The sequence below is a fragment of the Ciona robusta genome, chromosome 10 (assembly GCF_009617815.1).
Source record: "Ciona robusta chromosome 10, ASM961781v2".
Lineage (NCBI taxonomy): Eukaryota > Metazoa > Chordata > Ascidiacea > Phlebobranchia > Cionidae > Ciona > Ciona robusta.
The window spans coordinates 2,360,646-2,379,224 of NC_143244.1; the positions used below are offsets into that span (position 1 = coordinate 2,360,646).

An 18,579-nucleotide genomic window follows, 5' to 3' on the forward strand; every position below is an offset into this window, starting at 1 on the left:
AGGAAAATAAGGTTACAGAATTATTCGACCGTATTATCACGACTTTATAAAACGCCCGTAAAATATTAAGATGCAATTTTTAATGCTCGCTAAATCATAGTAAAGCCGAAGAATTTTTTTAGTTTGCGTGTGCGAATGATTAAACTAGTTTCATAGCTTCATAAAACAACCTTGAATATTTCGTACAGTTTGATTTTGTCTCAAAAAAACTAGTTTTAGTTTTGTAAAACAAACACTGAGATATAGCCTAAGCATGAAGAAAATAGGCAGGGGTCTATTTCGCATTTTCTTATACCTGATGTTATACTATGTTCTTATATTTAACATACTTTTTTAATATTTAAAAACAGTAATCAGCTTTGACGGGCGTTTTTATAAAGTCGTGATGATATTGTCGAATTATTCCGCAACACTATTTTTCTGATTATCACTTAATGGGGTCTGTAAAAAGAAAATTATATAAGCGTGTAATTTATAAAAATATAATATACGAACCGATGTTTTAAATACAGAAACAAAAAGGAATATCATTATTATTGCTTCCTCCGAATGGCGGTTCTATTTACGATTTCAGCTCAATGCTCCGACAAACATAGCATTCCAAACCACATGCAATATCGAACCTTCAGCGTGGCTTGTACGGATGATATCGCTGAAGAAATCGAAGATATTGGAAATGGGGTGAGGTTCCCGATTGCTTGTACTGATGATTTATATAGAGAGGTTCACCCAGACATTTAAAACTTTAACATTAGATTTGCACCAGCTGCAATTGGTTGGAATTATTTTTATCACTGCGATGTTTCCTATATTATCTTCAACTTGTTATTTTTAAAATTTAATTCCATGTAAGGCCAACGCAATAATGGATGTTTCCCTCGGCAATTACGATACTTAATGGCAATTCTCTATACTAGTCATTCCTTACGTCTTGTCCAAATTGTCAGCCATACAGTAATAATCCCACACACACACATTTACATATGTTGTAACTGGTTGTCCCCATCACCCGAGTATGAATGAATGAATGTAACTTTATCCTCGCGACAGTCGTTATAACACGGGTGTTCATACACCTCGTGCTAGCTTACGAGTTACCATGTATGTTGCTTTGTAGGTGATATTTTTTATGGCTGATAATTTGGACAATCCATTAGTGACCACTTGGTTAGAGCAATTGCCGTTAAGTGTCTTGCCCAAGGATACATACGTCCACAATGGTAGCAGCAACGAGCCTTAAACCCATTACCTATTGGTTACAGGCAGGCGCGCTAACCACTTTGCCGGCGCCGAGTATGAATAAGTTACGTTAGTACAGTACTGATGACTGATCTTCCCATACATTATTTATCCTTCATTGTTATGACCATTGTGCCTGTAATTATGTGTGACTACTGAGAATTTTTACAATAAAAATTTTTAAAATCCTAACGGTATATGGTTTAAGTCAGAGTCCGTATTTTTTGGTAAAGTAGAGTGATGAGGGAAGATGAGACATCTTTTCATTCTATTTTTACTTCCCATTTAGTAGTAAACAAAGAGCATTCAAAAAGTTATAAAGCCGTATCCTCACGACTCCCATAGACCGTTGTTATTGTTTAAAACACGATCAGGATATTTGGATATTGTGTGCTAAAGGTGTAGCCTACCATCTTATACCCCACACTACTATATATATCTTTCGTTGTACACATACCTATTCTTGAATATTGGATACCATTAATGCTACATGTGTTGCACAAGTACATTACCACTAGCAAGCATGTGCAATAAAAACATGATATAATTTTACACGAAACGTTATGCACTTTCAAGATAAATATACACAGAATCACGTGGGCTCGTATGTAAATAAATGACGCAACGGGGAATTCCCCTTAAGACACGTGAAGATTGGTATGTGTGTATAAAGTTGTTAGTTCCGTTTTCATGTGTTTTTAAACCATAATATAAAAAGTATGGGAACCCTAACGTGTGGTCTGGTGTCATTTATACGACTACCTATGATTAACATATATAGAAGGATTGAAACTACTCGTTTTATTCCGGTATTGAGTGGACAAGTACATAACAATAAAGTGAGTATGAGATTTAGGTTCAAAGACATAAATTTTTTTAAAAAAAACAAACTTGTATTTATAGAACGAACATGTCAATAAAGAGGATGTTCCAATTATTCGTTTCCCAGTTGCACTCAAACGTAAAATCAACAAAAGAAATATTAAACAACAGAAAAGGAGCAGAAAGGGGGGTAAGTGGTTAGACTATTAGTGTAAAGTGTTGCGAGATTTTTTTGTAAGTTGTTACACAACCACAGGAATAACTTTAAGGGCGCATTTTTAAGTCATTTTTTATGATCGGATTCCTGCTGCGACCCCTCTGTCAAAATCACTTCAATGACAATAAGTGAAAACATTTGTCTTCCGCTATTGAGCTTGTTACAATTTATAGGCGTACATTTCCTAAACAAAGTCTTGTGGTCCTTGTGGATCCCTTTTTTTTAAAATTCCTAGATACACTTCTGGTTATAGGGACTGTCATTGCCCCGCTATGTGAAGATAATTGAGTTACATTTATTCAATAGCAGCACATCATCCAAACCAACCTATTTATCTTATCCACAGTTTCTCTTCTCAAACTTGCCAAACCTGGTAAGCTTCTAATCTCATCCAGTGACAAAGATACTTCCATGTACACCAATGAATTTATCACAAAGTTTCAACCCCCTGTGTTATCCAGCAGCACATGGACGAGCCATAGAAGTCCAGGGAGGTCGTTTAAGATTCATTCAAATATGGAGGTATGTTAGAGGGGCGTTTGCAACTCATGTCTGGCATGGTTAGGATTCCTTGTAGAAGCTGCACCGTTTGATCCAATTTGTAGGGGTCGCACCAAAATTAACATGGAATTGGCGGTGCCTATTCCCATCGAAACCTATACTACTCAATGTACTCATTATCTTTAGATCAGTACGGTTCTCTATCTGAAGGCTTAAACACAAGAGATATGGACATATGGTAGTGCAATAAATGTGACATTTTATTTGTTGAATGTTTTTTTTGTCAACACAGTTTAATTTGGAGTTGTAAGAAAGATTGGTAAATCATCTATGGTCTGTTACTTTTATATAACAGCACAAACATAAAAAAATTTATTTTATACAATAAAAAGCAGTTATATTTAATAATTAAGCGGCAAATTAAAACACGGCAATTTATACTGATTAAATAAGAACAAGTGTTCAATAGTTTATCACATAAAAAAATATTTTACTATGTTGTAAAATGTTTTAAAAATTTAGAATCCATCTTTTAAAGAAGAGTTCTCAAGTTTCAACGACCTTTTACTTGACACTGAAATATTACAAGCCCTTCGCCTAAATGGGCTGGACAGACCTACTGTTATTCAAGCCAAGAGTATTCCATCAATACTTAAAGGTTGGATGGTTCTACTTCATATAAACATACATAATATCATTATACAGCCAGAGTATATTACGTTCACCTTTCACCATAATAGTTAGTAAGGTTCCTTGTGGTTGACAACTATAAGTGAAACTGCATTTTAAACAATGTCACCCCAGATTTTGATAAAAATTTAAAAAAGCTTATGCTTATGCCTATGACTGAGTCCCATCACCCAATAACACAGGTGTATTGTTGTATTGTGCACGAATTAAAATTATAAACCGATCATATGGTATAACACTTCCTTCTGCTACAAAGGTAACAACGTGATGTTCGCTGCGGAGACAGGAAGTGGAAAAACATTTGCTTATCTTCTTCCTATAATACATAAGTTGATGCGATCAAAGGCAGAGGGAGGTGGTGATCAAGTATTCGTTTCACCAAAAGCTCTTATTCTTACTCCAACTAAAGAACTTTCACAGCAAGTTCTGGTATGTGTGGAAATTATTGCTGGTTTGTATATGCAGTAATTAAAAAAGAAAGTTTTTGGAAAATAAAAAGTTAGGCTACTACATGTATTGGCTATGTACAAGTTTTTTCTGTATGGCTGATAATTTCGACAACCTATCAGTGAACACTGGATTGGGGAAATTACCATTAAATGTGTTGACCAAGGACATATACACGAATAGGCCAACAATAGTGGCAGCATTGAGTGTTGAAATTTAGTAGATAAACACTCTAACCATGATGCTGCTGGTACAGATATATTAAAATAAACAATGTAGTCTACGAGTGACACGACTATATCATAGTAAGACCAATCTATAACCGATGGATAAAATTACTTCTAAACTTGGCAGAGGATGGCATTGTCATTGAAACTTCCAATACAAGTGGCAAGCACGGAATCTATTGGGAAGACTGACTTCAATGTTGATCTAATGGTGTCCACACCCGTGCCTCTTATTAATTCATTGAAACGAAGTAAGTTGATAAAGTGTCTAACTGTCTATTGTATTTATATAGTACAAGGCAATACCAAAAGCTACAAAAACAAAACGGCTGTATTACTTGGATTTTGTCTAGATTAGTGACCATAGTCATGTGTTATAAGATGGGATATCGATAGCACCTAAAACCCATATTTCCGATAAATAGAATGATAAAAGAGAATAAAAACAAGGAATAATTTTTAGGTTTACCAGGTGTTTTTTTATTCAGAAAACAATTTTAAAGTTTTTGTAATATTTTTAACATATGCTTCGGTTACAAAAGTTTTACCTGATCATTTTAATTAGTTTTAAATTCTTGTCATATTTAATTTAAACTTCTTATCCCTTCAAGCAAAGCTGTTGGGATTCTCTTATGATATTTATATTTGCCTTTAAAGTGATGTCACTCTTTTGTAATTTCTTTTTTGTTTACAGGAAAGTTTGAACTCGGTAACATAGAGTTTGTGGTGTTGGATGAATGCGACACCTTACTGGATGACAGCTTTGCCAATAAGATGCAACATATATTGTCAAGATTTAATGTAAGTAAGACAATATGATGCCTTCTATTAGGTGGAAGGGCAACGACATTGGTATAACATGGCAGTTCTGTTTCATACACCTTATGTCGGTTTATCAGTTATTACCTAATAATGTATTTTTTAATGGTGATTTTTTAATGTATTAAGACAAAAAAGTGCTTCGTCACCATAATTTAAACAGTACCAACTCATATGTTATATTTTTAGATCACATCGGGTAAGAAGTCACCAATCTTAAGCCCACAGAGCGCACAGTTGATTCTATGCAGTGCTACCTTCCCTTCTTATGCAAGTGATGCCTTGGACGATATTATATCGGTAAGATGTTTTGGAAGTAACAGGCCAACTCTGGACAAAAAGGGCTTGCCTGGCCATATTATTAGCCTCATAGTGATTTGCGGGCCGGACTGTTGCCTAGAGTTTCTGGGTTTGAGGCTCAATGTTGCTAGTGCTACCATTAAAACAAATGTTGTTGCCTGTCACACGAAGACAAAAGTTTATTTTTTTTATATTTACTTTACTCCAGATGGAAGAAATCGACTGCATTAAAAGTGGATACCTACACCGAGTCTCACCCCATGTTACTCATAACTTTATGAGGGTGAAGCCATCAGAGAAAATAAGTGAAATGGTTGCTCTGTTGAACAAGCCAGACCGTGGGCCAGTGATGGTGTTCTGTAACACTAGGCATAGTGTAAGACAAGTTATAAAAGGCTTGCATGAAAATGGGATTGCTGCTCTTTCTGTTAATGGTAGTATGCACACTAAAGTGAGTTGTATTGAATAAATGAATTAAACCTATTGTACTCATATGGGGGGCCATCGACAGTCATTATAACACGGGTGTTATGTTTTATACACTAAGTGCTTGCTTATAAGTCATAGTGCGTAATTAAGTGCTCATGGTTTGCATCAAACTTAATTGCCCTTCTGGTAAAAAATGCAATCTAAATTTTATTGGACATAATTTAGTCTGCAACCTGACAAGCTATCATCAGGGTACACATGTAATAAAATTTCTGTTTAATTTTAACTATTCCATTAAACCTGGTAACAACAGCAACAGCAGATGTATATATATACCTCACATGCTTTTCGAGAATATATGCTATGTTTATTACTTTGTACACAGGATCGTTATTCCACCTTACAACAATTCCAGGCTGGTACAGATGATGTTTTAGTTTCAACCGACGTTGCTTCAAGGGGATTAGATACTAAGCAGGTAATGCTTTGGAACTTGTAATTATCTGTATAATTTAGGTCTTATAACTCTAATATGAATGAAGGTTACTTATTTATCCTTGTATCTGGGTGGCAGGACAATGACAGTTAGTTTAATATGGATGTTCTGTTTTTTTACACTCCTCTTACCAACTTACCAGTTACCATGTATGTTACTTTGTGGGTGTGCTTTTTTCTGTATTGCTGACAGTTTTGACAACTCATTGGTTACCCATGGGTTGGAGCAACTGTTATTAAGTGCATTGCCCAAGAACACACATGCTCACAATGGTTTCAGCATCAAGCCTAAGGCCCCTCTGGGCTGAAGGACAAATCAAAAATTTACACGAGGTGTGTAAAATAGGATACTTTTGTTATAACTGAATGACTATAGTTTCCCATTTTCCAACCATACACGACAAATGGACAAAATATGCTTTTAAACTGAGTCTTTTCCCACACCTAACTATCGTTTTCGAAAAGATAAATAAAAATGATGGTATGAAATACAGTGTTTGTGCTCCCATAACAGGTAAAGCATGTTATCAACTATGAGGTCCCGTCTAATGTTTCGGATTATATTCACCGATGTGGTAGAGTGGGCCGTGTTGGTCAAACACATGCAGGAGTTGTAACTAGTTTGGTGTCAAGAAAGTGGGAGGTGCCGGTTGTCATGAAAATTGAGGTAAATCTGTTTGATATTAAGCTGAAATATGTAACTTGTGGCCATAGCATAGGCGTTTTGTTTCAGTGAATTTTAGGGTTGTTAAATGATATACCCATAGTTGTCAAACATTTGAAACCTAATTGATTGAAAAGAATGGTTCAGTTTGGCTCTGCTTGCTTGTATAGAGACACCTAACAGGCTAACAGCAGAGTAAGATTTTGGTAAACCGTTTAAACAGGTGTAGGTGTTGCATGGTAGAAGTGCTAAAACCTATGATGGCTCCCCTGTTTTTAAATTCTTTATGGCTGTTAACAAAATAAATACCAGACTTTAAATACATACACTAAATGTATAGAATATCAGCCCTGTTTAAAAATCGGTTCACCAGCCACCCCTGACATACATATGCTTGTTTGTTAGCATTGTGTCAAAATGCATACCAGAGACTACATGTAACTCTGTATCTATATACAGGAGGCTGCAAGGAGACGGGATGTAATATCAGGGGTGAGTGCAAATATCAAGGGAGCCCATGAACATAGGTGGGCACAAGCTAAACTGGAGCAAGATATAGCTGAGGAAATACATGATGCGTACTAAATAAGGAGATGCATCTGACCATTTTCCACCGGTGGTATTAGGCGTTTTTTTATTAACAAAATTAAAAATGGCAGCAATTCACTTAATTCAGTGGAAATATTGCTCAAAGTTCAATGATGTTGCTATGTATGGAGCACAGTTACAGGGAGAGTTTGAAACTTAAGATTTTTTTAATCTTCATCACTTGCAAGCTCCATGCTGATCCCGCTTGCATCTGATTCAACAGCAGCATCTGGAAAAGTGAAGATTTTTTTGTCAAAAAATATTCTTATCATATCAGAGCAACCAGTTAGTTGAATTTTTTACATAATAGCTGAAAACGTGACAGACAGGTCAAAGAATTAATAGCTGCCTGCGGCCTGTTCTATCCACACTGATAGTCATGCAGGCAAAGAAATACCCACTGGTAACAGAAAGAGGTTCATCCTAACCCCTAACTTAGTGAGTTAACTAAAATAACCAAAAGAATTGCCACACCTTTTGTATTGGACTCAAGAAATTGGTAAAGGTTGTGGGTAAAAATACTGTTTTAATTGTAGCACCAGGAACATAAGCGCTTTTCAGAGTGCTGTCACTATGAGTATCTTGTGACTATATACTAGGGTATCCTAAATATTGCTAGCCTGTAGTCTGGGGAAACAGCAGTGTAAACTGTCAAATTAAATTAAACTCACCATCATTTCCAAAGTTATCTTCAGTCCCGGGTGGAGGAGGCTCCTTCTTTGCTTTTTTTACATCAACGAGGCAAGATGGTGGGCGTGGTTCAGGGGGTGGGGGGTCTACTGGAGGTGCAGGTTTTACAACTGGTGTTTTAGATGGAGGGACAGCTGGTACGCTCTTCTTAGAAGCAGCGAGGAATGTGCTCACTGACATATTGGCACGATTTAAGGTACCAAACCTGGACCCAGTGGTTGGAGTTTTCGTGTTCACTTTTGTGGTAGGGGCAAAGTTAGCTATTTTTCCAGACAACACAGATTTAGTTTTACTTGCTTTCCCAATGTTTAGGAATGGCTGAGGTTTTGGCTTCAACTTCATTGTGAGTTTAGTTTTATCCTCAATTTTTTGCACCTTTGGTTCTTCCCTTACAACTGCCGGCACTTCTTTTGGTGGATCCTTCTTATCCGTCCTCTTCCAGGTGAACTTTGTAAATTTGATGGTCGGTTTTGGGGGTTCTGGCTCTGGTTGCTGTTCCCGCTCTTTCTCGTATTGATCATACCCTGGTGACCACCTCTTCCTCTCTTCCCTAACTCGTTTCCGAATTGGAGACCGTTCCTCAAACCTCCGCTCTGCCTTCTCATCTCGATACCGCTCCCGATTTTGTGGAGGAGAGCGCGAGTACCTCGAAACTGGTGCTCGATGACTTGGGGACTCCCGTGGTGATCTTCGGAGATGCTGTGGAGGTACGGGGCGAATCTCCTCTGGAGATCTTCTTTCAAACTTCCGTTTATCCCCAGCTGTCATAATATGATGTCCTTGTCCGTTTTCAAAGTTCCTCCGCTGCTGATCCTTCTTTCTTACTTGATCCTGGATGTTGTCTCTCTGGGAGGAGCTAGCATGAACATCATTTTTAATATGAATCTTCTTCTCTTCCCACCTCTCCTCTTTAACTGCTCTTGATTTTTCAATCTTCTTATTTTGCATGGTTGGCTTTTCATACAAAGGATTCTTTTTTAGGAATTTCTGCAAGTAATAATGAAAACTTTATACACAAGAATGTGTAATATTCTGTTCTAAAAACCTTATTTTTTTAGATTTTTTCAACAAAAGAAATGTTTAATATTTAAAGTTAATAGATAAGAATCTACAATAAAACTTACAGCATAAGCAAGATTGTGTTCATGACTAAAGCAATGTTTCTCTCCTTCTTCTTTGTCACCACTGTAAACTTTGCATACAGAGCAATAGAAACCATGGATTGGGAATATGAACTCCACACCTATAGATACAATTTCAATGTCAGTTCATTTAAAATGTCCCCAGGGCAAGAGGCATACACTGAGATATAAAGCACTAAGCACACACTACTTGAATGCAGTAGCACCCTGGCTTTTGGGATATTTGGCCAACTCTGGTCTGAACCCTTGGTATTGGGACTATGAGCCAACTCTGCGCTAAATCTCAGGTTCCATTGCAAGTCTTGCTAAAGAAGGATAAACCACCCACCTTTTAAAGGTACATTAATCACATTCTTGCTCATAGATTTGTTCGCTTTCTGCTTTTTATTCAACCATGGTCGATTATCTGGATCTTCCAACTGGAAATGTAGGTATTGTTTTAGTTGGAACAAAAACTATGATGTTAAAGCCATATAGCCCAATATGGGGTAGCGGTATGCTTAGTTACCAAAACTTTTGAAATAGAGGTGACAACCATAGATATGCATTATGTTAGAAGTGCCTTGGGTAACACATCAGATGTATTTGAAACAAGTGATAACATATGTTTTAGCACCCAGGTTTAACATCTTAAAACAGTTTTTCCTTGCTACTGTCTATAGTACTGTGTGTATACAATTAAAAACAAGAAGTGTTAAGTTATTTACTTTTCTGTGAGCTTTTGAGAGCAGATGTGCCAAGTAATCGTTGAGCAGATCAAACGTGATATTACATAAGCCACAAATATGGAACCCCTTATCCACATAGTTAAACGAAGGCTTCTCATCCTCAGAATCACTGCTGTCAGATTCGCTACTACTCTGTAAGTGATTAACTATGTTAGTGTGATAGACCAACTGCATTGACTGCACATCCACCTATTGACGTCAAGCATTGAATCACCAACCCGGTATTCTTTGGTTACTTATGATTCAGGGGTGTCTAACCACTAAGCCACAGCACTGAACTCTAATCGTCAGCTTAGCCAAATAACCATGGCATACAATGTTTAAACATTTGTTTTAATCCCAGGATCCCTGTCAAACACCCCACCACTGGATACACTATTAAAAGGTTTTAACATCCAGCCATATAAAACATCTTACTTCACTCTTCACAGCAGCAGCTTTATCTGCTGCATCTCGTATCTCTTGTATCTGTCTTTCAACTCCAGCCTGTAAAACAAGAAAGTATTGAAAGTTACAACAAGTAACAACCACCCACAATATAAAATATATTGTGGCACAGTGGCAGACAAACAGGGACAAGAGGTTCTCCAGATAACAATTAGTTCGCCTAAATCATTAAAAGCCTAAATTATTTAAACACTTAAGTAGTGATAGAAATTGAGTTTCATTCACAATAACTTCAATCTTAAATGCTACTGAATTGAAGCAATATATATCATACCTGTAAAAGTGTGTTCTGACTCATAAGTTCATGGTCTCCTTTTTGTTTTCTCTTCCTTTTAATAAGGTCTGATTGTTGCTTCCTTAATTTTTCCAATTCTTCTTCCAAATAATCCAGCCTACGTTTCCTTGCCTTTTTCTCTTGCTCTAATTCTTTCGGCGATTTCCGGTTTTCATGTTTTTCCTTTTTCTCCATCATTTGCATGGGCACTACTTTCAAATTGGGTCGTGGAGGCTCAGGCTTTATAGTTTGGTTCATTGCAGGCACAGCAACATGTGGAACTTGCACCAAGCCTGCTGGGGTCTGGTATACAAGCATAGGCTGTCCTTGCATCTGTGGTGCAGTGAATGATCCTGCTTGGTATTGTATAGCTTGATTGTAAGCCTGCTGATACATATGGTTGGGGTTAGTCTGTTGTAACGGCTGAGAAGTAGCAACCACAGGAATAGCAGCGGGCTTTCGAACCTCCTTTTGGGGTTCTGGTTCTGGTGGTTTCTCTGGAGATGTTTCTCTCTTCCTGGTTTCCTTTTTAGTTTCAACAACTGTTTTTCTATCGGTCTTTACCTTCTCAACCAACTTCCCTGATTTGTTTAGACTCTGGGCTGACATTTCAAAGTCAAATCCAATTGCTTTTAACACATTCTTTAATGCATTCGTATCAAATCCACCTGGAGTAACTTCTGGCTTTTTTTCACAGGGCTGTAAATTCTTCTTTACATCAGGTGCTGGTTCTGGTTTATGCTCATAAGGAACTGGCTTCTTCTGCCTTCTGGGCACATCGTTACCATACAAAAACTGATCTTCATCATCTATATCTTGCTGGGAATATTGCTTCTTCTGTGGTGAGGTTTTTGCGTATGCTTGTGTGAATGCACTCAACTTCTGCCCATCTGTGACTATAGCTGGGTTAATGTACGCTTTTGATCCAGATTCGCTTTTACCATCCCGATTTGTCTTCCGCTCAGAGGAGGAACGCTTGTATGGCCTTTCTTCAACTTCTGATTTTGAATACATAGCAAGTAGAAGATCATCGGCCTCTCTAAGGGATGGAACATTTGGCAAGACCCTGTCATCCCAATTTGTGTTCTCTCTGCGACTCCGACCTCTTGGACTATCCGGACTAGAAGAGGACCTGCTTCTCTGGGAGTGACGAGGCGGGGATGCTTTTCTTGATGACGACCGTCCACTATGGTAGGATGGAGATCTTTCTTCAGGGTAAATTTCATTCCTCCTACGTTGTGGGGAGGGACTTGTATGATGCATATCCCTATCATAGTTCCTCCTTGGTGGAGACATCCTGTCTAAAGGATGGTGCCCTGGAGATCTATGTCTAGGAGAGCGACGATCACGCTGTGGAGACCAACGATACCTTTCTTCCTCTCTTGCTGTCCATCCGTCATTTTCTTCCATTAGCTGTTGTGGTTTGTTGTGAAAATTCTCATGTCTTTGATCCGGTATTCTGTAAATACAGCTTAGGTTACAGGCAGTGCTAGTCTATTAACAGGAATCCATTTGGACCCCTCATACAGAAAGCTTACCAATTAACACACTTCGAGTTACTTAGTAGAAGTATGATCCATTGCGAATGATCAAACAAACAAAATGTCGACATTCTTTAAAATAAAATCACTGGAAACAGGAGATTCAATAAAGAGAACAACTGATCTTGAAGTCCAAATCTTCTATCTTGAAAACAACTCTTTCTTTTGTTTGACTTTCCATAGTTTTCTTACCACTTATTTTAACACTACAAACTATCCACCATTCTGTATGATATAACACCTTAATATCTTTTCCAACTCTTTTTTTTTCTTTGTCTTTTCTATGGGTGAGCCACTACATGGGTACTGGATTTAGGCTGAGGTAGATCCATTACTCTTATACTGTGCATATGAACTATGCTGTGTAACTTTCCTACAACTGCTTTCTTTGAGAAAAAGAAAATATCCCTAAATCACCTTGTGCCATATTCTGGGGGTCTCGGTCCGAGTCTATTTCTTAGATCCCCCCCAGGTGAACGTCTTACGGGTGACCTTCCACGCTCGTAATAAACATCATTTCCGACAGTTATACGCAAGCCTCCTTCAAGGCGCGACCTGTCCATGGTCTGAAATGAAAAAACAGATTTTCTCTGAAATGAAATCAGAATAGTTTATATTATAGGCCTCATACAAAATAGTTTCATATTTCAGGTGATATAGGCAAATTAAAGGTTTAAAGCAGTTACATGCACATATTATGCTATAATACTTACCAAACTGAATGATTACGTTTATAGCAATGCAAAACGTAAGTAATTCTCTCTGCTTTTGATAACTTTGGAAGTCAAATACCTGCATAGGTATAGACAGTAGAATATTAATACCTTTATGAACTTAAATAACATATTATCAATATATAACATACACCATTATGACAGCATGCATGAAAACAACAAAACGCATATTTCAATAGAACTTAGAAGCTGTAGAAGTCTAACACAATCGCCGTCACTGAATATTAGAGTCCATTTTGGCTTTGTGTCTATTTCACTTAGCTTACTATTGTCGTCGGTACATTTCTAATCTAACTTATTTATAGTTGATGCTATACCATGCCTCCGATGTTTCCGTATATCTGGCAACTATAAGCTTACAAAAATGAACGTAACTGCAGTTCGCTGCGTATATTCCCAGGTCTTTATTGTTAGTGTCTTTGTGGATGATAAACTGTTTTGCTTATTGCCACACATTGCAGATTTAGTTCTTATATGAGTGTGTTTGCATGGTACCAAAGCCTTTGGAGGTTACACACATTCCTTTTTTGCGTTGTGCTTTATTTTATAGGCCCGATTTAAGCACTTAGGAAAAATAAGCATTTCTATCTGACATAAGCTTTGGAAGTCACGTGATACAATTTCCCAGAATGCAATTTTCTCAGTAAAATTTTGACTGTTTCGCGTTTATTTTTCGGTCCTTGGCCCTGCAGAGTGCAGACAGCTGTAATAGCATCGAAAACACTTAAGGAAATCAGCGGAGTATGTACATACAGTACTAAACGGTTTTGGTTTGAATGGCCACCATGTCGTTTGTTATGCTAATACACTGACGAAATTATCGTGTCCCAAAAGAATGCTATGGCAATGTGAACGCCTAAAACACCAGCTGCTGTGCGGCAAACGCAGCTGACTTTGATTAGACACCGCTACAGGTTTTAAAAATCCCAATGGCCAAGAGTTTGAGCATTACGCTATTCGTAACACCTATAGAATGAAATATTTTGACCAGGGTATAGCTTAGTATTGAGGGTAAAGCGCATTTGCTTTGATGGGAACGTATATGGTGTAGTATTACTTTGGTGGTTAGCGATAGCTCGTTTACTGATAGATGTCGAATAGGCTATACTCTTTTTAAACATGATTCTTGAACATTTCCGTATCTTGATGTCAAGGAAATAATTTGATAGTGCCTTGAAAGTGCGGACAACAGTTAGGCAATAGGTTATACAGGTTACAACAAATCCATATGTGTATTCGGTCCAAAGTTAATCACTAAATATCAGCATTGAGCACGCCGGAAATGAAACACAACAAAGCAACATAAATTACCTGATGATTTATAAAATTTAGCTATGGGTTTTTACTAATTTATACCACACGTTTAATAGGTTGCGTAAATTACCGTGTAGTTTATATACGCACTGGTATATACCAGAGTCGTATAAACACCGAGTAGTCCAACTGCCGTCTATGTGTGTCCAAAATAGAGCGAAAGTGGTGACTTTGACAAAGGGTTTAAACGAACTTGTTAAGTTTTGTTTGTGTTTTCCTATTGTGGGAAGGTGTAAAACAGCTTCTATTTACCTTACCAAACATTTTTTAAAAAAAATGTATAAATTTAGCCGCATTACATGACTAAAATGTCGCAAATCAACCGCTTGTAATTCTAATTTTTGACTTTTTTTGACACAGAAAACAAATAACACATGTTTTTTTACATTTTTCAACCTTTAAATTTGTTTTTAGGCCCAAGTTTTTCTGTAATTTACCGAAAAACATACATTTTCCCTACTGTGTTATTTTGGACCCAAATTGCCGTTCAATTTGTGTTTTACGTAACAATGGGTTGGACTACTCGGTATTTCTATGGCTCTGGTATATACGTACGAGGCGAGTGCCTTCTTAGAAAGTTAATATACGTCATAGTTACGTTGCAGTGGTGAGTCCCTTGTGGCGTCAATGCATTTAATTAGAACGTCCTTTTCATTCTACGAAAGATACATCACCTATAGTAGTTTCTTCTGTTTATTTCCGAAAACTAACACACATTCACTACAGCGTGTAGGGCTAATGCACACGTAGAACAAGCTGTCATGAATGCCCTCGCCAGGCAACCTTTTTCGTCCTAGATTGGACAGATATTCGCCTAGAGGATAAAACATCCAGTCGGCCTATCTCAGTGATTAGAACTAGTTGTGCCACGCACCTAATTGGGTTGAACAGCCATAATTTGCCGTGAGCGTAGCTTAACGATCACCTAGAACGTAGGGAAGACTACTATGAAGCTTACATCGCATTGGAATTTTATAGACGAAGCTGAATTGACTGTGATCAGCCTTAAAATTATGGTACGAAAAATACAGAAAAAGCAGGAACGACTACGACGTGAACTTATGCGAACTGACGTGTGTGTCAACGAACTGGAAAGCGAGTTTACGATTCTTTCGTCAGAGATCAATGGCCTATTTGTATCTGCTGAAAACCTGGAGAAATCGCTTTACAAAAAGCAAGCAGAAATGGATCAGCTGAAAATAACGAACATCGACGATGAACCTTTTAATAGAGAAATAAAAACAAAGCGTAAATTGGAAACAGAGTTTTAACAGAATAATTATTCAGTGTATGCATATTTCCAGAGTACTCTGATATTTCTGTACTAATCTAAAGTTGCAATTACCTTTCTGTTCCACTGTTGTTATTATGCTCCCCAATTAAGTTGCTTTTTGCTGATCACGCGTGCGTGACAATGACGCACAAACCACGTGGAGTTCATTTCTGTTTATACTTTTTGGAACTGCGTGATGAAATTTACCTTTTTAATAAATACGTAATACAGAACAGTTTAGGTTGCAGTCGTACTGTGTTACTAGCCATACAGTAAATATATAAAAGGTTGCTAAAACAGGTCAGTATGTTTATTGTGTGCGGTAATTCGTGTTAAGAGCGTAGAATTTGGCTCACCGACTTACCTAATGCTTACAGTAGTAATCTTTTATCTGGTGAACAGTGAAAAATATTTCTTAGGCTTCACTAATACAACCACTATATAATTTTGTTCTTGCGAAAAGCTCAGGCGTTTTTGTCGAAAATTAACTTTGAAAATGCGTGAAAACATGTGGGTGCCCATTATACTCCCATTATAGCGGGAATCCCGCTAAGTGTCTTGCAAGAGAATTAACGAATTAGACAGTTTAAAACCCATGTTAATTTTGATTAATAAGTGAATTTATTATTAGGACTAGCCTATAGACGTAAAAAGTACGAAATAATATACTGTATGCTTTGAAACGTCATAAATTATCCTCTGCAAGTGCAAGTGACTGAATTTCGGATACATTTTCCAACTATTATTGTGTTATTATAGTAGGATGGGGGAAGATGGGACACCTTGTCAGACGAGATTTTTTTTAATTTTCTTTTTACGGACCCCCATTTAATGATAATCAAAAAAAGCAATGTTACAGAATTATTCGACAGTATTACCACGACTTTATAAAACGCGCGTTTTGTAGTTTGCGAGTGTGAACGATTAAACTAATTTCAGAGATTCATAAAAAAAAACTTGAATATTTCGTACAATTTGGTAATATATAAAGATTTCAATTTGGTGTCCCATCTTTCCCCACATTGTAGTTTTCTAGGTTGTTATTGCCAAACTTTGAAAGGTTTTCTTTTATTTCAATATTTTTTATTTCTCATGAGTGATTCAAACATAATATACTGATATAATAACAACATAATATATTAGTCAGGTTAATATATGGTTTGACCCAAAAAAAATCCTACAAAAGGTTATTCAATGTTTCCCTCCATTCCTTTACTTACTTTGGGTAAAAAGTAGTTTCCATAATGTTTATGAATGCGAAAAGTTTTTATTTAACCTGGACTCTGGAATGGTAAGGAAATTTGTGTTTAACTTACAATGTTTCCTCTGCATTTAACAAGTTTGGTGCCTCTGCCATATTATCTGTTTGTTTTGTGCAGTTTAATAATGTTCTTAACTCAAATTTCCTAGTAATGTTTTAAACATTCTTTCATTTTAGAGGATTGTATTTGACATAAACTTGAATAATGTCGTTTCGAGGGAATAGGGGTCGTGGTGGGGGTGGTTTCCGTGGTGGAGGGGGCTTTAGGGGGCGTGGAGGGGGTGGTGGCCGGGGTGGGCGTGGCAGGGGTGGGTACGGGGGTGGTAACCGATATAATGATGAACCTCCTGATTATGTTGTGGAGATTGGAAAGGTGATGCATCCTTGTCAGGAAGATTTGGTTTGTAAGTGCACAAATGAAAAGGTGATTATTTGTATAGAATACAAATGTTATATCAGAGTTTCAAACTGTTTACCTAACTTTTGATCTGGTCTTGTACAGTATCTGGTTAAGATAAGCGAAAACCTCTAAAATAAGCCTTCCCAACCCATACTCAATATTATTCTGGGCCCAGCAGAAGTTCTGGTTTTCCGTTTGGGCAATTTTAAAAAAGTGTTTCACCTACGGACTGGTTTTCTATATGAGCACATTGTTTTTAATAATTGTAAAATAATAATAATGCGCTCAAATAATAATAATCATACGCACTCAAGATTATATTTTTGTTGAATTCTGTTTGATACCAGAGCAATAACACAGTAAATCCCTTTTATAGATTCCATATTTCAATGCTCCAATTTACTTGGAAAACAAATCAAAGATTGGAAAAGTTGATGAAATTTTTGGACAAATCCGTGACTTTTGTTTCTCCATAAAGATGAGTGACAACATGCTCGCTTCGTCTTTCTCTTCAGACACAAAATTTTTTATTGACCCTGCCAAGCTTTTACCCCTGCAAAGATTCTTACCCCAATCCCCAGGGTCTATACAGAAGAGAGGGGGTCGCGGGGGTGGCAGAGGTGGCAGAGGGGGTCGCGGAGGCGGTCGTGGAGGTGGCAGGGGTGGGTTTAGAGGTCGGGGTGGTGGTGGGTTTAGGGGAAGCTCTCGGGGTGGAGGAGGACGAGGAAGAGGTGGAAGAGGCAGAGGATGGTGATTTTTGTCTTTTCATTCTTTCATGCTTCTTTAAACTCTTGTGCTTGGATTTTAATGTGTGTTGCGCATATTAGACAAAAATGTGTTGCATATTTTTTAAAGTGTATGTCTCATACTAAACTAAAGTGCGTGTCACATATTCGACAAGATGGATAACTTTGTCTTTGTTGCTTGTTTGGAAACTTCAAGCTAACCTAAAATGAATTTTGCAATAGAAAATTTAATCACTCTAAGATTAAATTGCTTTCACTGCCATAAATATTTGAAATAATGAATCTCCTTGTTTAGTTCGTGCATAACATAATTAAGTGCCAATATTGCGGATTATTGAACTACCATGCAAAATACAAATCTTTACATACCAAGAAGTTACAGTGTAATTACTCCTATCTTGACTAAACTCCAGGCGTTGGAAATCCTGCTGTTTGCTTTAAAGACAACATTGCTGATTTGTAAAAGTTTTCATTCAAATTCGGGCATAGGATTTGCTCTTGCAATATTTAAATGTTTCTGCTACAGATGCAAATCCTTACCTCAATCCTATCTTTACTGGCCTGACACGACTTAACCTTGTTTTCCCATAT

General features: G+C 37.2%; 3 protein-coding genes across 8 annotated transcripts; 2 read left to right on the forward strand and 1 right to left on the reverse strand.

Moving 5' to 3' along the window:
- The first annotated feature begins 1,271 nt into the window (after positions 1–1,271).
- On the forward strand, positions 1,272–7,549 carry LOC149729480 (putative ATP-dependent RNA helicase DDX28). The gene is made up of 12 exons (XM_089886497.1): positions 1,272–2,078; positions 2,143–2,251; positions 2,625–2,800; positions 3,302–3,437; positions 3,726–3,898; positions 4,271–4,394; positions 4,838–4,944; positions 5,152–5,262; positions 5,471–5,713; positions 6,077–6,169; positions 6,701–6,853; positions 7,310–7,549. The coding sequence occupies exons 1-12, from the start codon at positions 1,959–1,961 to the stop codon at positions 7,433–7,435; spliced, it is 1,671 nt and encodes a 556-aa protein (XP_089742623.1). The 5' UTR covers positions 1,272–1,958; the 3' UTR covers positions 7,436–7,549.
- Positions 7,471–16,024, reverse strand: LOC149729481 (uncharacterized). 6 transcript variants are annotated; one of them, XM_089886477.1, is made up of 10 exons: positions 14,907–16,024; positions 12,974–13,052; positions 12,678–12,826; positions 10,720–12,178; positions 10,416–10,484; positions 9,978–10,130; positions 9,599–9,689; positions 9,253–9,371; positions 8,110–9,115; positions 7,471–7,667 (listed from the first exon to the last, which is right to left on the reverse strand). In XM_089886477.1, exons 3-10 carry the CDS (start codon positions 12,821–12,823, stop codon positions 7,606–7,608), a joined length of 3,105 nt encoding a protein of 1,034 aa, XP_089742603.1. In that variant the 5' UTR covers positions 12,824–12,826; positions 12,974–13,052; positions 14,907–16,024; the 3' UTR covers positions 7,471–7,605. The 6 variants fall into 6 exon arrangements, with proteins under 6 accessions (XP_089742603.1, XP_089742604.1, XP_089742605.1 ...); XM_089886478.1 differs by having other exon boundaries at positions 14,864–16,024; XM_089886479.1 differs by lacking the exon at positions 14,907–16,024 and adding an exon at positions 14,379–14,397.
- A 1,008-nt stretch (positions 16,025–17,032) lies between these two features.
- LOC149729482 (H/ACA ribonucleoprotein complex subunit 1-like) lies at positions 17,033–18,363 on the forward strand. The gene is made up of 2 exons (XM_089886514.1): positions 17,033–17,266; positions 17,619–18,363. The coding sequence occupies exons 1-2, from the start codon at positions 17,048–17,050 to the stop codon at positions 17,994–17,996; spliced, it is 597 nt and encodes a 198-aa protein (XP_089742640.1). The 5' UTR covers positions 17,033–17,047; the 3' UTR covers positions 17,997–18,363.
- Positions 18,364–18,579: the final 216 nt, after the last annotated feature.

Bases quoted from the DNA above. Each gene is read 5' to 3' on its own strand.
- LOC149729480 (XM_089886497.1), top strand. From the start codon at position 1,959: ATGGGAACCCTAACGTGTGGTCTGGTGTCATTTATACGACTACCTATG. The intron at 2,079-2,142 runs GTGAGTATGAGA...TTGTATTTATAG, and splicing joins GACAAGTACATAACAATAAA to AACGAACATGTCAATAAAGA. The intron at 2,252-2,624 runs GTAAGTGGTTAG...TCTTATCCACAG, and splicing joins GAAAAGGAGCAGAAAGGGGG to TTTCTCTTCTCAAACTTGCC.
- LOC149729481 (XM_089886477.1), bottom strand. From the start codon at position 12,823: ATGGACAGGTCGCGCCTTGAAGGAGGCTTGCGTATAACTGTCGGAAAT. The intron at 10,131-10,415 runs GTAAGATGTTTT...AATCACTTACAG, and splicing joins CTGCTGCTGTGAAGAGTGAA to AGTAGTAGCGAATCTGACAG. The intron at 9,372-9,598 runs GTGGGTGGTTTA...TTGTATCTATAG, and splicing joins GATTAATGTACCTTTAAAAG to GTGTGGAGTTCATATTCCCA.
- LOC149729482 (XM_089886514.1), top strand. From the start codon at position 17,048: ATGTCGTTTCGAGGGAATAGGGGTCGTGGTGGGGGTGGTTTCCGTGGT. The intron at 17,267-17,618 runs GTGATTATTTGT...TCCCTTTTATAG, and splicing joins GTAAGTGCACAAATGAAAAG to ATTCCATATTTCAATGCTCC.